Source organism: Acomys minous, assembly GCF_964271855.1.
Source record: "Acomys minous genome assembly, chromosome: 5".
NCBI lineage: Eukaryota > Metazoa > Chordata > Mammalia > Rodentia > Muridae > Acomys > Acomys minous.
The window spans coordinates 12,708,763-12,730,773 of NC_140494.1; the positions used below are offsets into that span (position 1 = coordinate 12,708,763).

Here is a 22,011-nt window from a genome sequence, read left to right on the forward strand (position 1 = left end):
AGCGGTAATAACCTGGCAAAGAAATAATTTTCCTTTTAAGTTTAAATTACATAAAGTGCATATTTTCTGTGAGTTTGTTGTTTTGTTTTTCTGAGACAGAGTCTCCCTTAATATTCATACTGGCCTTTGACTCTGCCTCTGTTTTTCAAGTGCTGAGATTACAGGTGTGTGCCACTTAACCACACGTGAGGATTTCAAATACCCAAAATTTGCATTTTTGGGGTACATTCTTCTGCGACTCTTAAAATTTGGAAATAGCAGTGCTAGATTTTTTTTTTTCTTTTTGACAGGGCTTCTATGTATAGCCTTGGCTGTCTTGGACTCACTTTGTAGACCAGGCTGGCTTCAAACTCACAGCGATCTACCTGCCTCTGCCTCCCAAGTGCTGGGATTACAGGCATGTGCTACTGCACCCAGCCTAGATCATTTGTAAGCCTTTTACAAATATCCAACCCATTTGGTTCACTGGTTTTCTTTATTTTTAAAGAGTTCTTATTCATTACAGGTTAAATTGCCTTGTATTTAGTTAGAACTACTTTGGGACCATTTTTGGCCTTGTTTAGAATTTAAGGAATATACTCTTTTGCTCTAAAATATATTTATTGATATGAATATCTTATTTTCATTTCTGTTCTTTGTAGTACTAGCTGGAAATTTAAAAAAATTAAATAATATCATTTTGGCTTTGTTTATAGTAAAGAAAAAATCTTAGCCCATATATTATATATTGTCTACCTAAAAAAATGAAAGGCACTTTAAAAAATAACATAATGGTATAAAATTGAAAAAAACTTAGAGTAAAACAACAGAATTAAGTAAGTATGGGACATCCAAACAAAGGAATATAATCTGCTAAACAAGCCAACCAAACAAACAAAAAATCCCAAAGATTTAAAAGTTCAGTTAAAACTGTAAAAACATAAAAAGTTTTTTTAAAAAAAGAACACAAATCATATTAGCACATCACTCTTTCTGACCACAATACAAGTGATTTTTGTATTTCTCAGAATTACTGCCATAAACATTATCTATGCTAATACTGTAAACAGTTTAAGACACTAAAAACTATTTTTAGTATTTCCCAGTAGCTTCATTCTTTGCACTGGATGCTATAAAACTAAAATGAGATGTTCCCGGGTGCCTGAAGACAAAGGAAGGCAAATGCCTCATCGTGCTACGGCTTACCAACAGAACGCTTACTTAAAGTACACCTTCTGCCCCCACAACTGCATCTGAAAGCAGGAGGCAAACGGACACTGGTCTTAAGTGTCAGCATCTTTAGAGTTTCAAATCATAATGCAGACTTATTTTTTCCCTCTTCATGTTCGTCATAAGAAGTTAACACCTTTTAACCCTTTAATTTCCAAAAAGACAAAGCAATCTTTCTCCTTCTTTATGCCCCTATATAAGTTGTACCATTTATGAAAATTTCTGGGCCCTAGCCTACATTTTAACAATTTCAAAACTTACAAAGACAGTGAATACTTAAGATAATAATACTTTTCTTTAAACGATTGTTTATTTAATTAGAAATTTTAAAAGCAAAAGATATTGGGTAACCTGGGTCAAGGTTGAAAAGCTAAGACTCACCCTAAGTCTTTTTGAGGTAAGCAGCAGGACAAGTCAGTACTTGCACAATCAATGTAGGGATTTGAAAAATCAGACAAGCACAAGCATATTTCCTAAAAGAGGATTTACCTTGGAGATAGAAAGCATACCAGTATTCTGGATGCCTGGGTAGAGAGGGGACTATCACTTATGCCTTCACTTTAAACTAGTTCTTCAGACATGCAACACAATAGAGTGATAGCCTAAGTGTAACTGAAGGTAAGGATTTGCATGAATACAGTGTTAATAAGAGATTAAGTAACTTTACTGACTCTGAAAAGATAACTTTGAAAATACTACAGTAAGGCTAGGTATAGTGGTGCATGCGTTTAATCCCAGCACTTGGGAGGCAGAGGCAGGTGGATGTGTGTGAGTTCTTGGCCAGCTTGGTCTACAAAGCAAATCCAGGACAGCCAAGGCTACACAAAGAAAACTCTGTCTCAAAAAACAAAAACAAAAAGGAAAGAAAAGAAAAGAAAAAGAAAAAAAAATACTATAGTAAAACAGACTAGGTTGGTATGACTAGACCTTGTACTTATTACCTGTTGACAAAGCAAGTAAACTGCTATGCTCCATAGGGGGTGACGTTCAAAGGTTAAGTATTCTGTAGGTATCACAGGATAAAGAAAATGTACAGATAATCTTCTAGCACCATATTTTCTCTAGACCCAGGAGAGCCAACTCTACTAATGAATAAGATCTGAAAAATAGTAAAGTTGTTCCAAATTTCTAAAAATTTCTACAGCCTAAAGTCTGTGTTCTCAGGAATAATACCAACTGAAAATATGCTATTTATATGAGACACTTTCACCCAAACGTCTGCTCAGAAACCAGATATAAAATTAAGGAGTTGAAAAGACTGTACTTTTCCTTCACTATCACTCACTTTAAATCCTGCTTGACTGCTGCATTTCCATTTGAGATCACTTAGTGAAACCACCTAGGGCACATAGGTCTCAACACCAAAGACACAAAAGTATGCAAATGTAAAACTCTGACTGCAAACATTATAAAACAGATTCTAGAGACAATCTGACCAAATCCCCTTCATTTTCTCTCTGTAATGAATTGCTTACCTAGTTTTATTAAGAATTCTCGTTCCAAGTCTTGTACCTGCCTGATGGATTCTTCCAGAGAATTACAGAGTTTGATCTTTGGTCTTAGCAGTTCTAGTGTGTCACTGATCATGTAATCTATGTCAATAGGAAATGGATGGTCTTTTGTCCAAACCTCCAAACTTTTCTTCCACCAAACATAACGCTGACAACAAATGAAAAATAAATTTAGCTTAAGAAATTAGTAACAAAAATTTAAAATAGTAAGTTGTATTGTGGTGTCACCTAGATATAATAACTAAGTTAAAAGGTTGAACAAGAAAAATGTAATCTTTATTAATTGCCAACAGCAATGATCCTAATTCCAATTATTTCCTCTAATCTATATAATTTTTGAGCCCGTTGTTGACTTTAGTCTAAATATGTCTTATTTTGGCTGTCATAAGTTTAAAAAAATGGAAAAAGTACAAACAAAATATTGAATACACTTTCAGCTTAACAGAAAGTAGGCACATTTAACCTAAAGCAGATTTGATGCCTCAGTTTTGATAAATTGATATTATTTTTCCTATGCTAGTTGCTTCAATTAAAAAAAAAAAACAATTGTCTATTAAAGTATTTGAGGATGAAGCTTGTGTGTGTGTGTGTGTGTGTGTGTGTGTGTGTGTGTGTGTGTGTGTTTTCCAAGACAGCGTTTCTCTGTAACAGCCCTAGCTATCCAGCCTCAAACTCACAGAGCTCTGCCTACCTCTGCCTCCCAGGTGCTGGGACTAAAGGAGTGTGCCACCACACCTGGCAAGGATTAAACTTTTTGAAAAATACAAAAATTATGAACTTTTACTAAACAGCTACCATGTACATGGTACTATATAGGTATTTTCCTTCTATACTGGTGTGTCCCCTCATTCTATTCTGTTCTTGTTCTAATTCCCCGTATATACTAACAAGTAGCACAACCTAAGCACATATTTGTTTCTATATATTGTACTATGTTAATTATAATTTTAAATATTTAAATTTAAATATATATTTCCAGCATAAACATGCATTCTTCTAGGGTCCTCAATTATCCTCTCCACTTTGTGACCTGGACCTCAGCCAAAGGCTTTATAGAACTGTAGATTCTCCAGGGAATACACATGCACTCGGAAGTTCAGCTTTTTCCAGCTGATCTTTTTTACCTGCCTCCTAAAGCCTAGCCATTCTGTATTCTAGGTAGAACATAGTAACCTCACTGCTGAATCCTAACTCATTTCAAACCCCCAGTCCCTAGACATATTTCTACCACACTTTTCTGTCAAACTAACTTGGGGAAACACCTTTGTCGATTTTTGGTCTTGGGTATTTCTGAGTGTCTCTTTTCTCGGAGGCTGGAATAGCAGGTATCAAATAGGATTTTCTTCTCAAAGAGATTCTATTTTGGATATTAATATGCTTTGGAGCAAAACTCAGGTATTTAATATATATCTCTAGTTTAAGACAGGCCTTACATATAACAGGTCCTCATTTCTTCCTCATAAATTTATAAAATAAGGCAGTAGGTATAGGAATATGAGAAAGTTAAAATGAAATGCCCAACATTATTTACTCCCAGGTCAATTCCAGCTACCATATGGATGCATTTCTGACGCTAAACTTTTTTCTCAAGAGGTGAATTGCTAACAACTGTGGGTGTGTAGAATCAAATACTATTGCTGTTTTAATCAGCAACATCTTAAGTACCTGGTGATGCGCCGTCTTTCTAACTAGCATTTATTATGTTGTATTTTACAGGGAATAATGATTGAGGTACATGCAATCAACCTGCAAGTTAACTTTTGTGATACAAATCTTATAGAAGTTTTATGATTATCCCTATATGTGTACTGAATTTAATTTACCTCATAATTATTCTAAATCACAAACTATGCAATAAATAAAAATAAATGTGAAAAGCACAACCCAAGAGTTTACTAATAAATACATTTGCTTTCTACATTATAAATGTTGATGTGTATTGTTATTTCTCTAAATAGGTAAGTTAACAGAAGACTACGTAGATTAAATTGAATCTTTTAGAAACAAGCATTTTGGACATATCCAAACCCAGCTTGTTACCAGGTTGCAAGTTGCTGGGTGTGGCAGTGTGCGCATCTATGATCCCAGCACTGGGGAAGTTGCTGGGTGTGGCAGTGTGCGGATCTATGATCCCAGCACTGGGGAAGTTGCTGGGTGTGGCAGTGTGCGGATCTATGATCCCAGCACTGGGGAAGCTGGGCCAGGAGTGTCATAAATTCAAGGTCAGCTGGGCTGCTTGGAGACACACCCAAAAAACAAAAACAAAAACCCAAAACAAAGGTTTTTAAAGGTTACTTTAATTAAAGAGTTACTGTATCAAATACTACAATCTATTAACTATTGTGCCAAACTCATAATTTATATAATTTTCAAAATTAGCAACCTATTATTAAGTGATAAATGCTGCAAAAAACTAGAGTGTGTTTGTGTATGAATCTACCACACAATTTAAGGTCTCAACAATAAATGCAACCTAGTTGTGAACATATATAAACTATACATCATTTCTTTACTAAAATTCTGTTGTATATAAATTCAGTGATACCAAATTGTTTATTGTGCTTACATACCTGAAAATATACAAGGAAGCAGTCAAGTTTTCGTTTACTGGAACCTCTATCAAAGTACTGGCCACAGGTATCCAAAATAGTGCATACTAGTCTAATTCTGAACAGATGCTCAGGAGGGTCCAGTGAACTTGGAGAGCCGTCAGGGTTGACACCAAATGAAGTAAAAGAATAAAGAGTTCTGAAAATAACAGCGGACTCCACCATTCTGTAATTATAAAGTTCTCCTAAGAACTTGGCACTACTGATACGCCTCTGGTTAAATTTAGGTTGATTAACCTGAAAAACAAAACAAAAAACACCCCACAGGTTTTCAGTGAAAGTAGCAACGTAACTGGAAGTGTTAATTCTAACTTAAAAGGACCAACAATTCAAAGAACATCTGTCAGAGAAATGATGATAGTTTCCTTACTCCTTTTCTAATGATGTGGCCACATCTAAGAATCCTGTCATGTTCTAGGTAATGGTTATCTTTAAAATGCCTTAATAAAAGGTACATGTTAGCTATTAAGTTGAATAGTAAACTATCTTTAAGTGAACTTTTTCTAAATAGTGACAATGTATCAGCCCACTCAGCCTATTTTCATTGTAACCTACAATCAAGAAACACAAAGTAGCTAGCTAGTTATGTTGACTTATATTAGGAAAAAAGTTCTTTAAAAATTTCTATAACTATCAAATTTTTATAATTAATAAGGCTATAGATTCCTCTAAGTTGAGTCTGAATAATAAGCTAGAAATAATAAAAACTTAGTATAATCTGATAAAATAAGCTTAAAAGACCTTAAAAAAAAAAAGAGTAAAAAATATTCCTAGTGGTTGTCTGAGGTTGTAGCAGGAAATACACAAGTTACTTTACTTCCAAGAAGCAGCAAATTATTTAATACAAGAAAGGAAGTGTAGTTGTTGTTGTTGTTTTGAGACAGGGTTTCTCAGTATCCTGAAATTTGTTCTGTAGACCAGGCTGGCCTGAAACTTAAAGAAATCTGCCTGCCTCTTCCTCTTGAGTGCTAAGATTAAAGGCATGCCAAGCTAAAATTATTTTTATTCAATAGAAAGATTTAAAGACTGTGTATGTTTTCCATAAACCCTAGCTGGATAACGATAAAGGAAATCTGTTACCTCCATTCCCAATCGAATATCTTCGAGTACTCCATCCACCACGTGGATCCCAACATCCTCCTGGTAGAGCACGAGTCCTGCTAGGAGATTGGCTACACAGTGAATACTGTTGTATTTCACATTCCAGATGTTTATCATACAACAAATAACATAGTCTTTTACTTCTTGGTCCTGCCAGGGCAACTTCCGCATCTGTCTCAAAACCTACATGAAGAAAATGTTGTTCAAATTATTAAGAGAAGCATATATAATAATTCAGGTACTTTAGCCCTATTATTGTACAGAGGCATAGAAATTTTAAAATTTGAAATATTTTGGTGGGTATTTATCAGTTTTCATATTTCACAGAGGTAAAATGGGATTTATTAATTATGAAAATTAATTATCATTATTCTCTAGTCCTTTCTGTAATTTTCAAAAAATCCTAACAGTCTTTGAGTCTTAAAGAAGAGAGATGATCAGATGGTTCGGTAGATAATCAACTACATGGCACATATACACATAAAAATATTTAAAATGTAATAAGAAATTAACTAAGTATATAGTAAAAGACTAAGCTCACTGAAAGAAAAGTCAAGGACTGAAAAAATTAGTGTACATTATTTGACACTTAAAAAAAAAATCAATTTCTAACAAATAAACCAAAATTCAGACCAATGGAACAAAATGGATGTCCTAGAAATAAACTGCACAATCAGAGCCACCTAATCTTTGACAAAAACATACACTGGAGGGGCTGGAGAGATGGCTCAGTGGTTAAGAGCACCGCCCGCTCTTCCAAAGGTCTTGAGTTCAATTCCCAGCAACCACATGGTGGCTCACAACCATCTATAATGTAATCTGATACCCTCTTCTGCAGATAAAGCACTCATATGCAATAAATAAAATAAATAAATCTAAAAAAAAAAATACAGTGGAGAGCAAAACCAAACAAGACAGCCTCTTCAGCAAGTTGTACTACAAAACCGGATACCCACAAGGGAAAGGATGAAACTAGACCTATCCCTCTCCCTTCAGAAAAAAAATCAACTCAAAATGGATTAAAGACCTTGATGAAAGACCCAATATACGGAAAGTACCAAAGGACAACAGGGGAAACACATCAGCACACAGTCACAGGATAGGCCTCTTGAAAGGACTACATCTGCCTAAGAAATAATCTCCCAACTTAATAAAGGCATTGATATGAAATCCAAAAGCTTTTTCACAGAAAAAAAAAAATCACCACAGTAGAGAGCTATAGAGAATGGAAGTAAAGTATTATTGTTCAGTTAAATACTAACAATCTTCTAATGAGTAAATGAATTAACAGAGAAATACAAATAGTGATAAATATGTGAAAAACTATCCAAAGGGCTGGAGAGATGGCTCAGAGGATAAGAGCAATGACTGTTCCTCCAGAAGTCCTGAGTTCAATTCCCAGCAACCACATGGCGACTCACAACCATCTATAATGTGATCTGATGCCCTCTTCTGGCCTGCAGGTGTACATGCAGGCAGGGTACTGTATACATAATAATAATTTTAAAAAAGAAAAGAAAAAAGAAAAACTGTCCAAAATCCTAAGTCACTGAAGAAAAACAAGAGTTCATGTCACCACAATCATAATGCCTATTATCAAGAAAACAAATAACAACAAACTCCGGTAAGACTGTAGGAAGGGGGCTGGAGAGATGGCTCAGAGGTTAAGAGCACCACCTGCCCTTCCAAAGGTCCTGAGTGCAATTCCCAGCAACCACATGGTGGCTCACAACCATCTATAATGAGATCCGATGCCCTCTTCTGGTGTGCAGGTGTACATGTAGGCAAAACACTGTATAGATAATACTAAAAAAAAAAAAAAAAAAAAAAAAAAAAGAATGCAGGAAAGGGTAGTGACATACTTAATACCACTCAGAAGGCAGAAGCAGATGGATCTGTGAGATCAAGGCAAGCCTGGCTTATGTAATGAGTTCCAGACAGGGATATGGAGAGAGACTCTTGTCTAGAAGCAAAGAAGGAGAGAGAAGAAGGAAGAAGGAGGAAGGGGGGTGAGATGAGGAAGAAGAGGAGGAAAAAAGAGAAGAGGAGGAAAGAAGAGGAGGAACAGGCGGAGGTGATAGAGGAGGAGGATATGGAAAGATAGAAACCTTAAGAGAGAGAATATTAAGTAGTATAGTTACTATTCAAAAAAAAAAAACATGCCATATGACCAACTATACCACTCCTGGGTATATATCTAAAGTATTGTCATCACTGTACCACAAAGATACCTGAACATCCATGTTTACTCGTAGACTTTTTAAAGTAGTTAATTTATAGAAGTCAATAAAGATATCCACCAACAGAGGATGGATAAAGAAAATGTAGTAAACAATGGAATCTTATTCAGCTGTAAAGAAAAATGAAATTATGAGATTTGTATCAAAATAGGTAAGAGCTACAGATCATTATGTTAAGCAAGATAAATCATACTCAGATATGTATGACATGTTCTCTTCTCTCATATGGTCTCTAAATGTAAATTTATGTATGTGTGTAAACATTAATAGAATATAAAGTATAAAGAAAACTTGGGGGACAAAGAGATATAGATGAAGGGGAAAGGTAGAAAAAGAGAGGACAAATGAATATCTGAGCTATGAAATCAGAAGAGAGGACTAACAGAGGAGGGCAGAAGGGGAGCAGCCAAAGGAGGGGGTATGGGAAAGGGTAGGAGGAGGAATAAGTATAACGGCACAATATGTATGAAAAAGCCATAATGAGACTATATGGTAACTAAAAAAAAATTTTTAAATCAAGTTGGGGTTGTGGCTTAGCTACAGAGTGCTTCATATGCAATGAGGGCCTGAGTTTGATACCCTAAAGTCAACATGAAAAAGCCACTCCTGCAATTCCAATGCTGGAGGCTCTCTGAAGTTTGCTGGCCAACGGGAAAAGCTGAATTTGTGAGTTCCAGGTTTAGCAAGAGAAAACACCTGACTGACAATAACATTTTGTCCTCTACATGCATCGTACCACTTGCACACACACAAACATGTATACACACACACATACACAAATGTTTTAAGTCACTTAAGAGAGAGGAAAACCTCAGTTTCCTTGTGTATAAAATGGAAATAATAAACTTACAATTATTTCCTAGTTCACATTTAGGATCAAACAGTTAAAATATGTGCAGTCCACACTGAAGTGATCAGTAAAAGAAAAAAAATGCTCTGTGCAAGTTTTACTAATTCAAAATTTCTTACAAACAAGTTAATCAGTTAAACAAGTTAAACAAGCTCTCCCTGAAGACAGATTCTTTCCACGTTTGTTATGGGAGAAAATATATAGCATTGGTAGATTGTGAAGCAGTCCTTTTATGTCTACCCCTAGAGCCATCTTTCAAGTACTAAGCATGCTCTCCTTATCACTTTCACTGGAAATGTCATTACTTCATCACTATGGAAGCTTTCAGTGCTTCCCAAACTTCTACCCCATTCTAAAACTACTTTAAACATCTCTGAAAACAGGTCCAGTTCTCAAAGGTGCAATGTCACTCCTTAACAATCCAGAACCATTCATAAGCACAAAGAAGCTCTGTACTCTAAGGGCAACTTGTAACGCTAACAGGGAAACATTCTGTCCAATATGTGAGGTGAAGTTTTAACAAGGATGCCACAATAATTAAGATAAGTCAGTGGTTCCTAACCTTCTAAAAAAGTCATCCTGTTGTCATCCTCTCCAGAAATAGGAAGATATCTAAAATTATGAAATTTCAGAGCAATCATGAACCTGTTACCTGCCTAGCATGCACAAGTCCCTGGCTATCTCCAATTCCCCTGCAAACACCAAAGACAAAATAACTATATATTAAAGTTTTATATATGTATAGCATAACAATTAAATTTAAAAATGAAACATTATAATGATAAAGTTTTTAAAAATACAAAATACATGTCTCAAATATTCTGTAGCATCCATCCCATGAATTCCTTCTTAGGATGACTTGAACAAAATCATTCATAATAGAACCCAGATCTACCCCTACCTGTCCTACAATGTACGAAGTGCAGCACCATCACAAACCTAGGGTAACTATTATTCGATAGCCTGATTATGATTTTACCTTCTCTGTGGTGACCTTAGAGAGATCTTTGTACAAAAGTTTGCGGACATACTCCTGAAGAGGAGGACGTTTCTTTCTGACTGTCTTTTCAGCTGGAGGTGGGTTGCAGTAATAATATGCATTCTCTACCATTGTAACATATCGTGCATCAAGATGCATTGCCTGCTTCTTTCTCATCATTTGCTCCTAAAAGAAAATGTCTAGATTAGTCAAAGCATTCCACAATTCATGCAGTAAAAACACTTACCTGCTCTGAAAAGCAACAATGTAGAGGCTAAAAATTCTGATGATGATGACCTTTTCAGTCACACTCTAAGCTGAAGCTGAGCAACAGTAAGTTTTAAGGCCTTGGGGGCTAACAGTTTCCTTGTCTGTAAAGATATTCCAGATTAAATGGTGTAATACTGGATGGCATCAACTCCGAGAAGGAATTATTATCCGTTATGCACAAAACAGCTCAGACTTGCACTTTTATTTGATTCTTATTCCTTAATTTCACTTACACATTTGAACCTTGTGCTTCTTAGGGTGAATACAGGCTGGCATAGTTATAAATCAAATCACATTTGTAGCAGTACTCTTTGAATACTTTGTGGGGTACAACCTAAGGTCAAGCAGTCACGAACTAATACGTTCTAAAAAATTTTAGTAGCACAGCAGTTTACATCCTCAGAAGTTAAGTGATTTCCCCATTTTTATTGATAGCCTTGAATCTTACCACTGAGGAAAGAAGTTAAGCTAGGGATAGAGAATCTTAGAATGAGTGTATTTTGGTTTCATTTGATGACCATCACAAGAAGTTTCTGCCCAGAAATCACACAAATAAACACATACTTCATTTCAAACCTCACCAGCAAACTATTCAGCCTCAAAACTAGACTATAAGATAGATAAAACGTCACAACAAGACATAGGTAGTGGGTTTGACTGCACAATCTATTTAACTAGTATTCTCTAAATAACTGGAGAAGGGGCACTGACACAATTATACTGCCCAGAGGTTCATAAAACAGACCTGTCTCTCACTCAATATTTCCTTCTATACACGTTCTCTTTCTCTTTACACAAAAGTCTATAAGCAGATGCTTAGATATCACCAATAAATGAAAGAATGATGGCCATTTCAATATCCTAATCAGCTAAATAACTTCACTTCCAAATTAAATTTTTAAGATTATATTTTATTATTTTTATCTAAGTTAAAAAATTTATTTTTAAATTATGTGTTTATGGGTTTATATACATGTGCATATGTGTTGTGCCTGTGGAGGCCAGAAGAAGGTGGCAAATCTCCTGTAGCTGGAGTTATAGGAGCTTGTGAGTCACCTAAAATATGTACCAGGAACAAAACTTAGGTTCTCTTTAACAGCTGTACAAGGGCTGGAGAGGTGGTTCAGAGGTTAAGAGCACTGACTGCTCTTACAAAGGCCATGAGTTCAATTCCCAGCAACCACATGGTGGCTCACAACCATCTATAATGTGATCTGATGCCCTCTTCTGGCCTGCAGGTCTATATGCAGACAGAACACTGTATACATAAGAAAGAGAGAGAGAGAGAGAGAGAGAGAGAGAGAGAGAGAGCGCGAGAGCGCTGTGTAAGATCTTAACCACTATGCTATCTTCCTAAACCCATTTTACAACTTTTTATTATAAAATTTGATTTTATAATTTTTAGATTATATTTTATGTACATATTAAAAATAGGTAGTGACATAGCAAAAACAAAGATGTACACACCTGTGCGTACCAAGTACCTACTCATTTGACTAAATTGGCTGTTTTTAAGGAATAACCTCATATGACCAGGCAGTGGTGGCAACACGCCTTTAATCCCAGCACTTGGGAGGCAGAGGCAGGCAGATCACTGTGAGTTCAAGGCCAGCCGGGTCTACAAACCAAGTCTAGGAGAACAAAGGCTAACACAGAGAAACCTGTCTCGGAGTTACAACTTCATTTTTCCTTAATAAAAAAACATTATTAGTATATGTATGTATATATGCACATGTAAATGTGTATTTGTATGCATGTGTGTCACAGTACATGTGTTGGCCACGGGCAACTTTATGGAGTTGGTTCTCTTCTTCTACCTTTGTGTGGGTTCTGGAATTAAGCTCAGGTTGCCAGGCTTGCACACCCACTGAGCTTGTTGCCAGCTCATTAGTAATTCTTTGAACTAACTGGGAAGGTAAAAAAAATTCCTATGGCTCTCCAGTACGGCAGTTCATTTGTGCAGGATTCTCTAGGTTAGGCAGAAATGCTTGTACTCTGATGGCAGAGAAAGACAGCCAATAATGATTAATACTTTTAAAAAAATACTTTTAATCCTTGAAGTAAATCAAGACCCTCAACAGCTTACCAGGATCTGCAAGCCCTTACCAAAAGCACACTGGTCCTCAGGTGTGATTCTGGAGATCTAAAAAGAAATCGTCCGCAGGTCTCTAGCAGAGTACATGCCATTTCAATATGATGATGAGAAAAGTCTGATAGAAGCATCTGAAATAATAAGAATGATGAAAAACTACAAACACAGCACATCAATTCTGAGAGAAAGAAATCAATATACGCATCTGTCTGACAACTCATGGTGATAATTAAAGTCGACTTTAGTAAGTTTTACTGTCAAATATCTTGTTCACCATCAAATTTTTGTTTAAAAAAAAACTTAAATATATTTAACATCTTTCCTTTAGGAAAATGAAACTGTATTAAAGCCCTTTCTATATGTATTAGATATAGATAATTAGATATATATGTATTTTAATTTATTATGTATGTAGTTTATGTATGTGTGTGAACATATGTGAATGGCTTACACAGTCTAGTTTATTAAATAAAACAAGAACAAGATCTAACTACTTGTTGTCTGTAAGAAACACATCTCACTAACAAAAATACAGAGTAAGCTAAAGGATAGAAATCAATGTATAAAGCAAACGAAAGCTGAAAACAAGCTGCCATAGCTATTCTGATGTCTCACTGTAGTTTCCTTTCTGTTGCTGTAATAAAACACTCTGACCACATTTGGGGGAGCAAAGAGTTTATTTCAGTTTTCAAGTTATAGACCACTAATAAGGGAGGTAAAGGAAGGAACTCAAGCAGAGAAGGAACCCAAGGTGGAAGCCATGGAAGGATACTGCTTGCTACCTTGTTCACAGGCTCATACTTAACCAGTTTTCTTATACTATATAGTCCAGGACCACTTGACTAGGGTATGCTGTTTGTCCATAGTGGGCTAGAACCTGCTATATCAATTACCAATCAAAACAATGTCCTATAGACATGCCCAGAGGCCAATCTGATCTGGGAAATCCCTTAATTGAGACTTTCTTCTCAGATGACTCTAGGTTATGGCAAGAAAGGAGACTCACTGTAAGATAAAGAACATTTCAACCCAAAAGTCAAAAGAGATAAAGCAGGCAACTAGACAACTACATAATAATAAAGTGAACAATACACACACATACACACACACACACACACACACATCTATACATGTAACAATAACAAAAACTGAGGTGAAGAGATGGCTTAGAGGTTAAGAGTATTGGCTGCTCTTGCGAAGGACCTGGGTTTGATTCCCAGCACCCATACAGTGGCTCACAGGGGATCTAATGTCCTATTCTGATCTCCACAGGGATCAGGCACACACATGGTGAAGACATCATGCAGGCAAAATATTCATTTTACATATATATACACACACACACATACATATAAATAACAAATTATATATATGTTTGTGTATTTGTATGTGTGTGTATGTATATGTATAATTAAATTAAAAAAATTAAATTGGAATAGCCAAAGCAATGATAAACAGAACAACAATCGGTATCACAGTCTCTGACCTCAGACTATGCTACAGACACACGGTGAGAAACCCAGGGTCCTCAGTAACCAGGAAACACGCTAGACCAATGGGTTAAAGCAGAAGACCCCAAAGCAGCACCTCCTACCCTCACAGAAGATCACCTGATCTTTGACTTGTCAACAACAGAAGTTAGAAAAACAAATCCTCTTCAAATGGTGCTAGAAAAACTGGACAGACATATGTGAAATCATGAAACAAGGGACTCGTGAAATTGCTCAGTGGGTCAAATACTTTACCTCTATGTTTAAGGGTCTTAATTTAGATCCTTAGAGGTTGCTAGCTAGCTGGTCTAACCAAGTGAATGAGCTTCAGGTTTACTGAAAAGATTGTCACAAAAATAAGGTAGAGACTGATAGCAGAAGAAACCTAACATCAATCTCTGGCCCACACCACACACACACACACACACACACACACACACACACACACACACACAGTTCAATCAATTCAAAAATAGATCAAATACCTTAGTGTTAGAGGGCAAAACACTTCAATATATGGGGATGGGAAATAACTGAAAGGAACTCCAATAGCTCAGAGACCAACCTTCACGACTGACAGATGGCATCACCTGACATTAAAAGCTTAAACCAAGGACGCAAACACCACGAACGAACAGACAGCATACAACACAAGTGAGAATCAGACAAGGGAGCAATATCTACAATATAAATATATACACAACCCTCCAAAATTAAATCCTAAAATACCAAAACCATTCAATCAACAAATATGTTAATGACCTAAATAGATAAGACAATTCCTAAAGAAATACAAGTGACTAAGAAATATTTGAAAAAGTGTTCAAAATCCTTAGTCATTAGGAAAATACAAATTAAAACTACATCAAGGGCTGGAGAGATGGCTCAGCAGTTGAGAACAGAGGACCTGGGTTTGGTTCCCAACTCGCATGGCAGCTCACAACAATCTATAAGTGGGTCTAGAGGAACCAACGACCTTTTCTGATCTCTGTAGGGGCCATGCATGCACAAACACATGCAAAGAAAACAAAAGAGAACAATTGCTGATGAGGAACTGTGCAGAGAGAAACCCTTATTTAGAGCTGGTGAAAATATAACCTTGTGTAGCCACGATGGAAGTCAGTGTGCAAACTCTTCAAAATACCAAAAACAGAACTGCCAAATGACCAAGTATACCACTCCTAAACATATGGCCAATGGATATACTACAGAAATACTTGCACATCCATGGTTACTGTTAAACTATTCACAAAGGCAAGATATGGAACTAGATATACAGCAGAATTTTATTTAGTTGTAAAAAGAATGAGATTATATCTTTATAGGAAAATGGATAATTATGTTAAGTGAAATAAGGAAGACATGTTTTCTATCATGTGAAATCTAGGTTGAACTGTGTGTTTATGTGTGTGTATATATATGCAGAAAGAGGAACGTGAGGAAGAAGAGGCCTAAGGAGGAGTAAGGAGGGAACAATAAAGTAACTGAGCACATGAATGCTGAGGGGTAATTATCTGGAGGGAGGACAGAGACTAACAAGAATGGGGAGTGGAAGGGTAGAGAGAGATGAAGAGGACCCAGTATAATAATATATGTGCATGAAAATGCCAGCAAAAAACCCCTTTTCTTGTATGCTGGTCAAACAGACTTTAAAATGGGTAGGGATACAAATCTTTTAAAAGTGTTAGTCTGAATAAAAATGGCCCCCCAAAACTCATCAGGCACTAGTGGCAGTGTAAGAATTAGGCCTTATTGGTGTAAGTGGGGCCTGGTTGGAGGAAGTGAGTCAATGCAGTAGGCTATGAGGTTTGTAAAGCTAAAGCCCTGGCCGGTGTTTTTCTCTCCTTTTAAGCTATGCTGTCAGATGCATAATACTGTCTTGTTAAGATGGCCTCTCCATAAATGCGAGCGGCTCTGCCAATCTGCTTTCTGTCTCAGACTTTAAAAACAGTTTGATGAAACCAATTTTCTTGACTAGTATACATAGCACATTTTCTCTGTCTTTGTATTATAATGTATTTTGTCTGTATCTCTAAAAACATCCCTCTTGTGGTTAGCACAAAGTTCTTTTAACCAAGTATTGTACTCATGTGGCTTTTACTTGATATATTTTGTCCCTTTTATTTAATTACTGATATTCCCACATTTGTATCTACCATCTTGCCATTTGTTTTCTATTTTGGTCATGTATTTAATAATATTCCTTTCACAAATTAACTTTGATTTAAGTTAATCATTTAATATTTAATTACTTAATTAAAACATTTAATCATTCATTTTACCTACAACTTTTATTTAAACTTAATTTTTTTCTATTAAAAACATTGCAGCACTTACCTTTAGACAATGCAGTGTATCATTTTTGGTGAACATCTTAAACTTGGTTAGTTCTCCAATAAAACGAACAGTTTTATTCTTTGTTTCAATGTTGATCTGGTCCTTCTTTCGTACCTATAAATTAAACGACATTGCTTAGATAACTAAAATATTGAATACCTATACTAAAAAGTACCTTAATATGGTTTAATTTACTCTAAATGGTTAAAATAAATTCAGTAAGATTTCTTGTTTTCAAGTTACTTTAAGGAAAAATTTGCTCATGTTGTCCACACTAATTCTAAGAAGTGCTCTGCAAAACTACTCCATGATCAAGAAATTTAGGGAACCAATACATTATTTTTTTCAGGCTTAAAGAAGCTCTCAAATTAATCTATTTCTCAAAGTTATTTAGTAATATATGCCTTTTTTAACATAATATTAATGACTACCAGTTAACAGCACATCAGATTTGTATTTTAAGAACACACTTTAGGAAATGCTGCTTTCAAAAATATAAATGCTAAAAGCTAAGTGAAAATTATTTTCCAATGTTATTATATTATGAACATATTTATTATAATTCACTGCAATTAAACACGTAATATATTCACTGTTATTTTCATTACCAGAAATGACCATGTGTCAAGTTTAAGGTCTACACTGATACATATATTTTTTAAAAAATCAAATGTAGCAAAATTCCATTAAACCAGTATAATAGGAACATACTGAGATAAGTGTAATTAGATTTAACTACAAATTATATTTTCCTAAGAAATCCAGATTACAGTCTAGAAATCTATTATATAAACAATGATCATGAGATTGTAACATCTCCAATTAATTCAGTGCTCTTTCCAGAATATTAACGCCCACTTATTTTTATCCATATTTTAGCCTTCAGGGAAAGAAAAGTTCTCATGCAGTGGGGGAAGGGGAGCAGGGAGAGAAGAAGGGGGGAGAGAACAGGAGGAAGGGAAGACAGATCCCGTAAGCGTCAAAAGACTTGACTAGGGTCAACACCAAGACTCAAATTTCCCAATTGTCAATTGAAATTTACTTCACTCTTCCATAATATGATGGACTTCCCAGTTAAAAAAAAAAAAAAACAACAAAACAACGTATAACCTTATGAGCAGCCATACTTCATGATCATTATTTTATTGAGCTTTTATTAACCAGACACCTAAGAACTCTGTGGAATTTGTTGACTTTCAGGTGTCTACTTTCTATAGCAAACAGAGATAGGTATTTAGACTTTTTAGAATTTGGGGTTTTTTATTTGTTTGTTTGTTTGACTGATGGTTGAGAATGCGTCTTTATATAGCCCTGCTGACTTGAAGCTTCCTACATAGACCGGGTAGTTTTAAACTGGCAGCCATCTTGTCTCTGCCCCCTTGAGTGCTAGGATTACAGGTGTGTGACAGTATATCCAGGCTCTTTAGTGATGACTTTAAAATAAAATCACGTTTATTAAAACTCTAGAGCAAACTTGGAGGTCATTATTACTAAATCTAAGCTCAAGTATCAAAACAAAGTCACAAACATTCCAGAAAACTTTAGTCACATTATTGACAGATAAAAGATCTCTGTGATTAGAGACAAACAGAAACTACAGCCAGAGCAGAACAAGTGTGTTCTATCTCTGAGCTCCCACCAAGCCCTACTAGCTACTTTGAAATTTGCTACCTACTGTAGTTAAGCTACTGCACTGTGGAACATTGAGAGTTACTCTTATCGCGCAACGGCATTCCATATACCTACTAGCTACTCCCTTTGCGTTCTTCCCACCTTCACAGACACTGGTAATCACTTTTTAAAAAAGATTTATTTTTATTTTATGTGTGTGTGTGCAAATGCCGACAAGTGCATCACTGCATCATGTGTGTGCTTGGTGCTTGTGAAGGACAGAGAAACATGTGGGATCCTTTGGAAGTGGAGTTACATCTGCCAACATGTAGGTGTTGGCAACCAAACTCAGGTCCTTCGCAAGAGCAAGCACTCTTTGGGGGATGAGGGGAGACACTTCCAGACAGGGTTTCTCTGTGTAGCCTTGGCTGTGAGCAAGTACTCTTAACCACACAGCCATCTCCGCAGCCATTTTACTCCCCATTCTATAGATCTTATAGATCTTAAAGATCTTATAAGATCTTTTTTTTTTTCTGTTTTTCCTTCCCTTCAAAATTATGAAAACTTTAAAATGGAGACCAATTCTCTCCACTCCTGCTGTTCAAAAGAGAAGCTGAAAACACTTTAAAGGACTGTAACTGCTTTAAAGGACTCTCCCTGGGGGAGATGACCCCACGAAGTTATTCTAACTCCTCATTCAGAATTTTTCACCATCATTTCTTTAAAACTTATAGTCAAAGATATCAAAGATTTTACACAAAACTACACTTGACCTTTGCCAAAAGGCTGAGATGCAATACTCGTGCAAACCTAAGTATAATCAGCAGTACACACTTGTTTGTATGTTCAGTGGCTACTATTGTCGGATTCTACTTGCACTAGCAATTGTCCTTAAGAAAACGCTGCTTCCAACTCAGCACTGAAGACAGATGAAACTGAATTAATTACTAAATTAGTGTGCACACCAAATAATCTCTTCAGATATGCCCACATATAAATCTTTAAAACTATTTTATGCCCATCATTTACTACTCCCCTATAAGAAAGAAACTGTTGGCCGTTCTCGAAGGACTAAAAGATACTTGTCCAAAAAGACACGCTTTCCCTCTTTAATTTGTTCTTTTGACTTCCCATGAACTTTATCCACTAAATAATTCAGCATACTTTTCTATAAATCTATTTTATGCTAACCTTGTAATTTGTTCTGAGGCCATAAGTAATATGCCTTAATTTACATATATATATATATATATATATATATATATATATATTTTTTAATTTGGTAAAAAACTGGTCAAAAGTAAAGTGTACAGTCATCTGCTGGGACAGGAAGTGAGGGCTGAGGATAAATTTGAAACTTTTATTCACACACTTTCCTCACAGTTTTCATTTAGTTTATGTTCTATACTGTACATAAAGTTTACAACTGCAAATGTAAGTTTAAAAATCACATATATTAAAATACAAATATACTATATAAATATATTTGTATTCCCTTTGTTTTAGTTTGACTATGAATGTTTCTAAAAGCTTCTCTGTTGGAACACTGTGGAACCTCTGGGAAGCAGGCCCTAGGAGGGACAGGTGGAGCACGGGGGGATGTGCCTGTGAAGACTATACCTACTCCCTGTCCTCCTCCTCACTTTCTACTTCCCATCCATTGTAACATGAAAGGCCCTTACTACACATTCCAGCCATCGTGATGCTCTGCCCAAAAACATGGAGCCAAGCAATCACTGATGCACCTCTCAAAACAATGAACAAAGTACATCCTTCTTCTCTTAGGTTGTTTATGTCAAGTATTTTGGTCAGTTACAAAAAGCTAATACACCAATAAAGAATTTTAATTAAAAGAATGTGGAAAGACCATTTTTTAGAATGTCTGTGAGGATAACTTACGTAAACAAAGCTGCCCTCTCCTTCGTTTAGGAAGTAGACTCTGATAAAGTTTGGAAGACAAAGAAAACTAGAAACAAAAGTAGTCCTCATAGTGCACTACCTAAAGACAAAATTTTATGAAAAACTACTTTTGGTGACTCTGTATCACTTTGGCACCATGATTATCTGACCCTTTAAAAAAAACCTACTGTTGTGCTTTGAGATAATCAGATTTTCCTAATACAGTTCATGATGTAAACAAAGCTTTAAATTTTTTTTTTTCCTCAGAGCTGTTCAATGTATGAATGTCTCTATCGATCTTGAAACATATTGCCAAAGTGTTTATCTAAATTCTTACCTGATTGAAGTATGTAAGAATGTTGATTTCTCACTTCTATTAGCTTTATTGATCTGTCAAATTAGCAAATCCATTGTTTAACTAGAATTTCTTTGACTACATATAGTTTTTATCAGCTTTACTTCTCAGCTGAGATTCTTAAGGGGGCAAATATGATCATATTGTGGCAATATATTGGACCTAGATAGAAGACAGAGACAGGGAAACCTGGTTAAAGAGCCATTGTCATAACTCGAGCTGTGAATTATGAAAGACAGTGGCAGTGGGTAGGATGAGAAGTAGCTAGAATTGGAGTGTTTCAAATGTTGTGACAACAAGAATTTGGTGAACATTAGATACTAAATATGAGAGGATCTTAACAGTTAAATAAAATTATACTGAATTCATGGGGGAAATACAGAAGTACAATCAATGAAGTAAAATATAAAGATGTTTAGAAGAGAATAACGAGTCTGTTTTGTGGACACAACTGTTTTCTAAAAAGACAAGAAAACTACTATGCACTGGAGAGGCTTTAGCAAGAGACACTTATTTGGTGACTTGAAGCTGTTGGGAAAACAGACATCAATTGAAGGCAGATAATTGTGTTCCCAGTCAAGAAGCACGATTGATTGAGGTGTGGTAGTACACACCTGTAATCCCAGCACTTGGGAGGTGGCATAAAGAAGATAAATTCAAAGTCAGCCTCTGCTACAATTCTGAGTTTAAAGCTGGCCTGAACTACATGGCATCCTGCCTCTAAAAAACAAAAAAGTAAGGCACACAAAGGCTAAGCTTTAAGAAAGATTAAAGATAATAAACATAAGTAAAAGTCAGGAAAATAGGTAGTATAAGAGGAAGAACTATCAATAATATTTCTATTAGTCACTCTACTATTTACAGACTATCTCATTTAATTCTTAGAACAAATACTGCTTCAAGGAGCAAAATTAGTCTCATTAAATAGACCTGTTCAGCACCTGAGTAACTAAGCCTACATCACAATGTTAGCACAGTAGAGCCAGAAGGATTCCCTCTAAAAAAATCAGCAGAGTCCAGTGGTTCAGAATCTGTAGGGACATCAACTAATGGTTAATCAGGAAAACTTAATTGTCTTTATCAATGGCATTGCTATGAGGGTCTTAGGGAAGAAATTATAACCTAAAAATAAAATCCCAATTAAAAAAAACAACCCAGGATGTGGTGGCACATGCCTATAATCCCAGTTCAAGGTCATCCCCATGAATTCAAGGTCACCTCCACTACACAGTGAACTAGAGGCTAGCCTGGGATACATGGTTCCCTGTCTCAAAACAAGGAGAAGATGAAAGATTGGTGTTCTAGGGTGTACTGTGTTAACCAGACTGACATATGTGGGATTTGTAGCTGTTACTTTGCTTTCCTTTGATAATACTTGTACATTAAATACATTTAAAGCCAAACAGATATAAATTAGGAAAAGAAAGTTTACAGATTAGGAAATTAGGAAGGAGAGAT

General features: G+C 35.8%; 1 protein-coding gene across 7 annotated transcripts in view; it reads right to left on the reverse strand.

Moving 5' to 3' along the window:
* Nucleotides 1–22,011, reverse strand: part of UPF2 (UPF2 regulator of nonsense mediated mRNA decay) — a gene marked incomplete at its 3' end in the record, with an annotated part of 110,594 nt that overhangs the window by 28,445 nt on the left and 60,138 nt on the right. For all 7 annotated transcript variants that reach the window (XM_084783981.1, XM_084783982.1, XM_084783979.1 and 4 more), the window contains exons 10-15: nt 16,689–16,802; nt 12,876–12,992; nt 10,500–10,685; nt 6,410–6,613; nt 5,291–5,566; nt 2,685–2,868 (exon numbers count right to left, since the gene is read on the reverse strand). In XM_084783981.1, the coding sequence (XP_084640107.1) occupies nt 2,685–2,868; nt 5,291–5,566; nt 6,410–6,613; nt 10,500–10,685; nt 12,876–12,992; nt 16,689–16,802 (1,081 nt within the window). The remainder of the gene's footprint in view (nt 1–2,684; nt 2,869–5,290; nt 5,567–6,409; nt 6,614–10,499; nt 10,686–12,875; nt 12,993–16,688; nt 16,803–22,011) is intronic.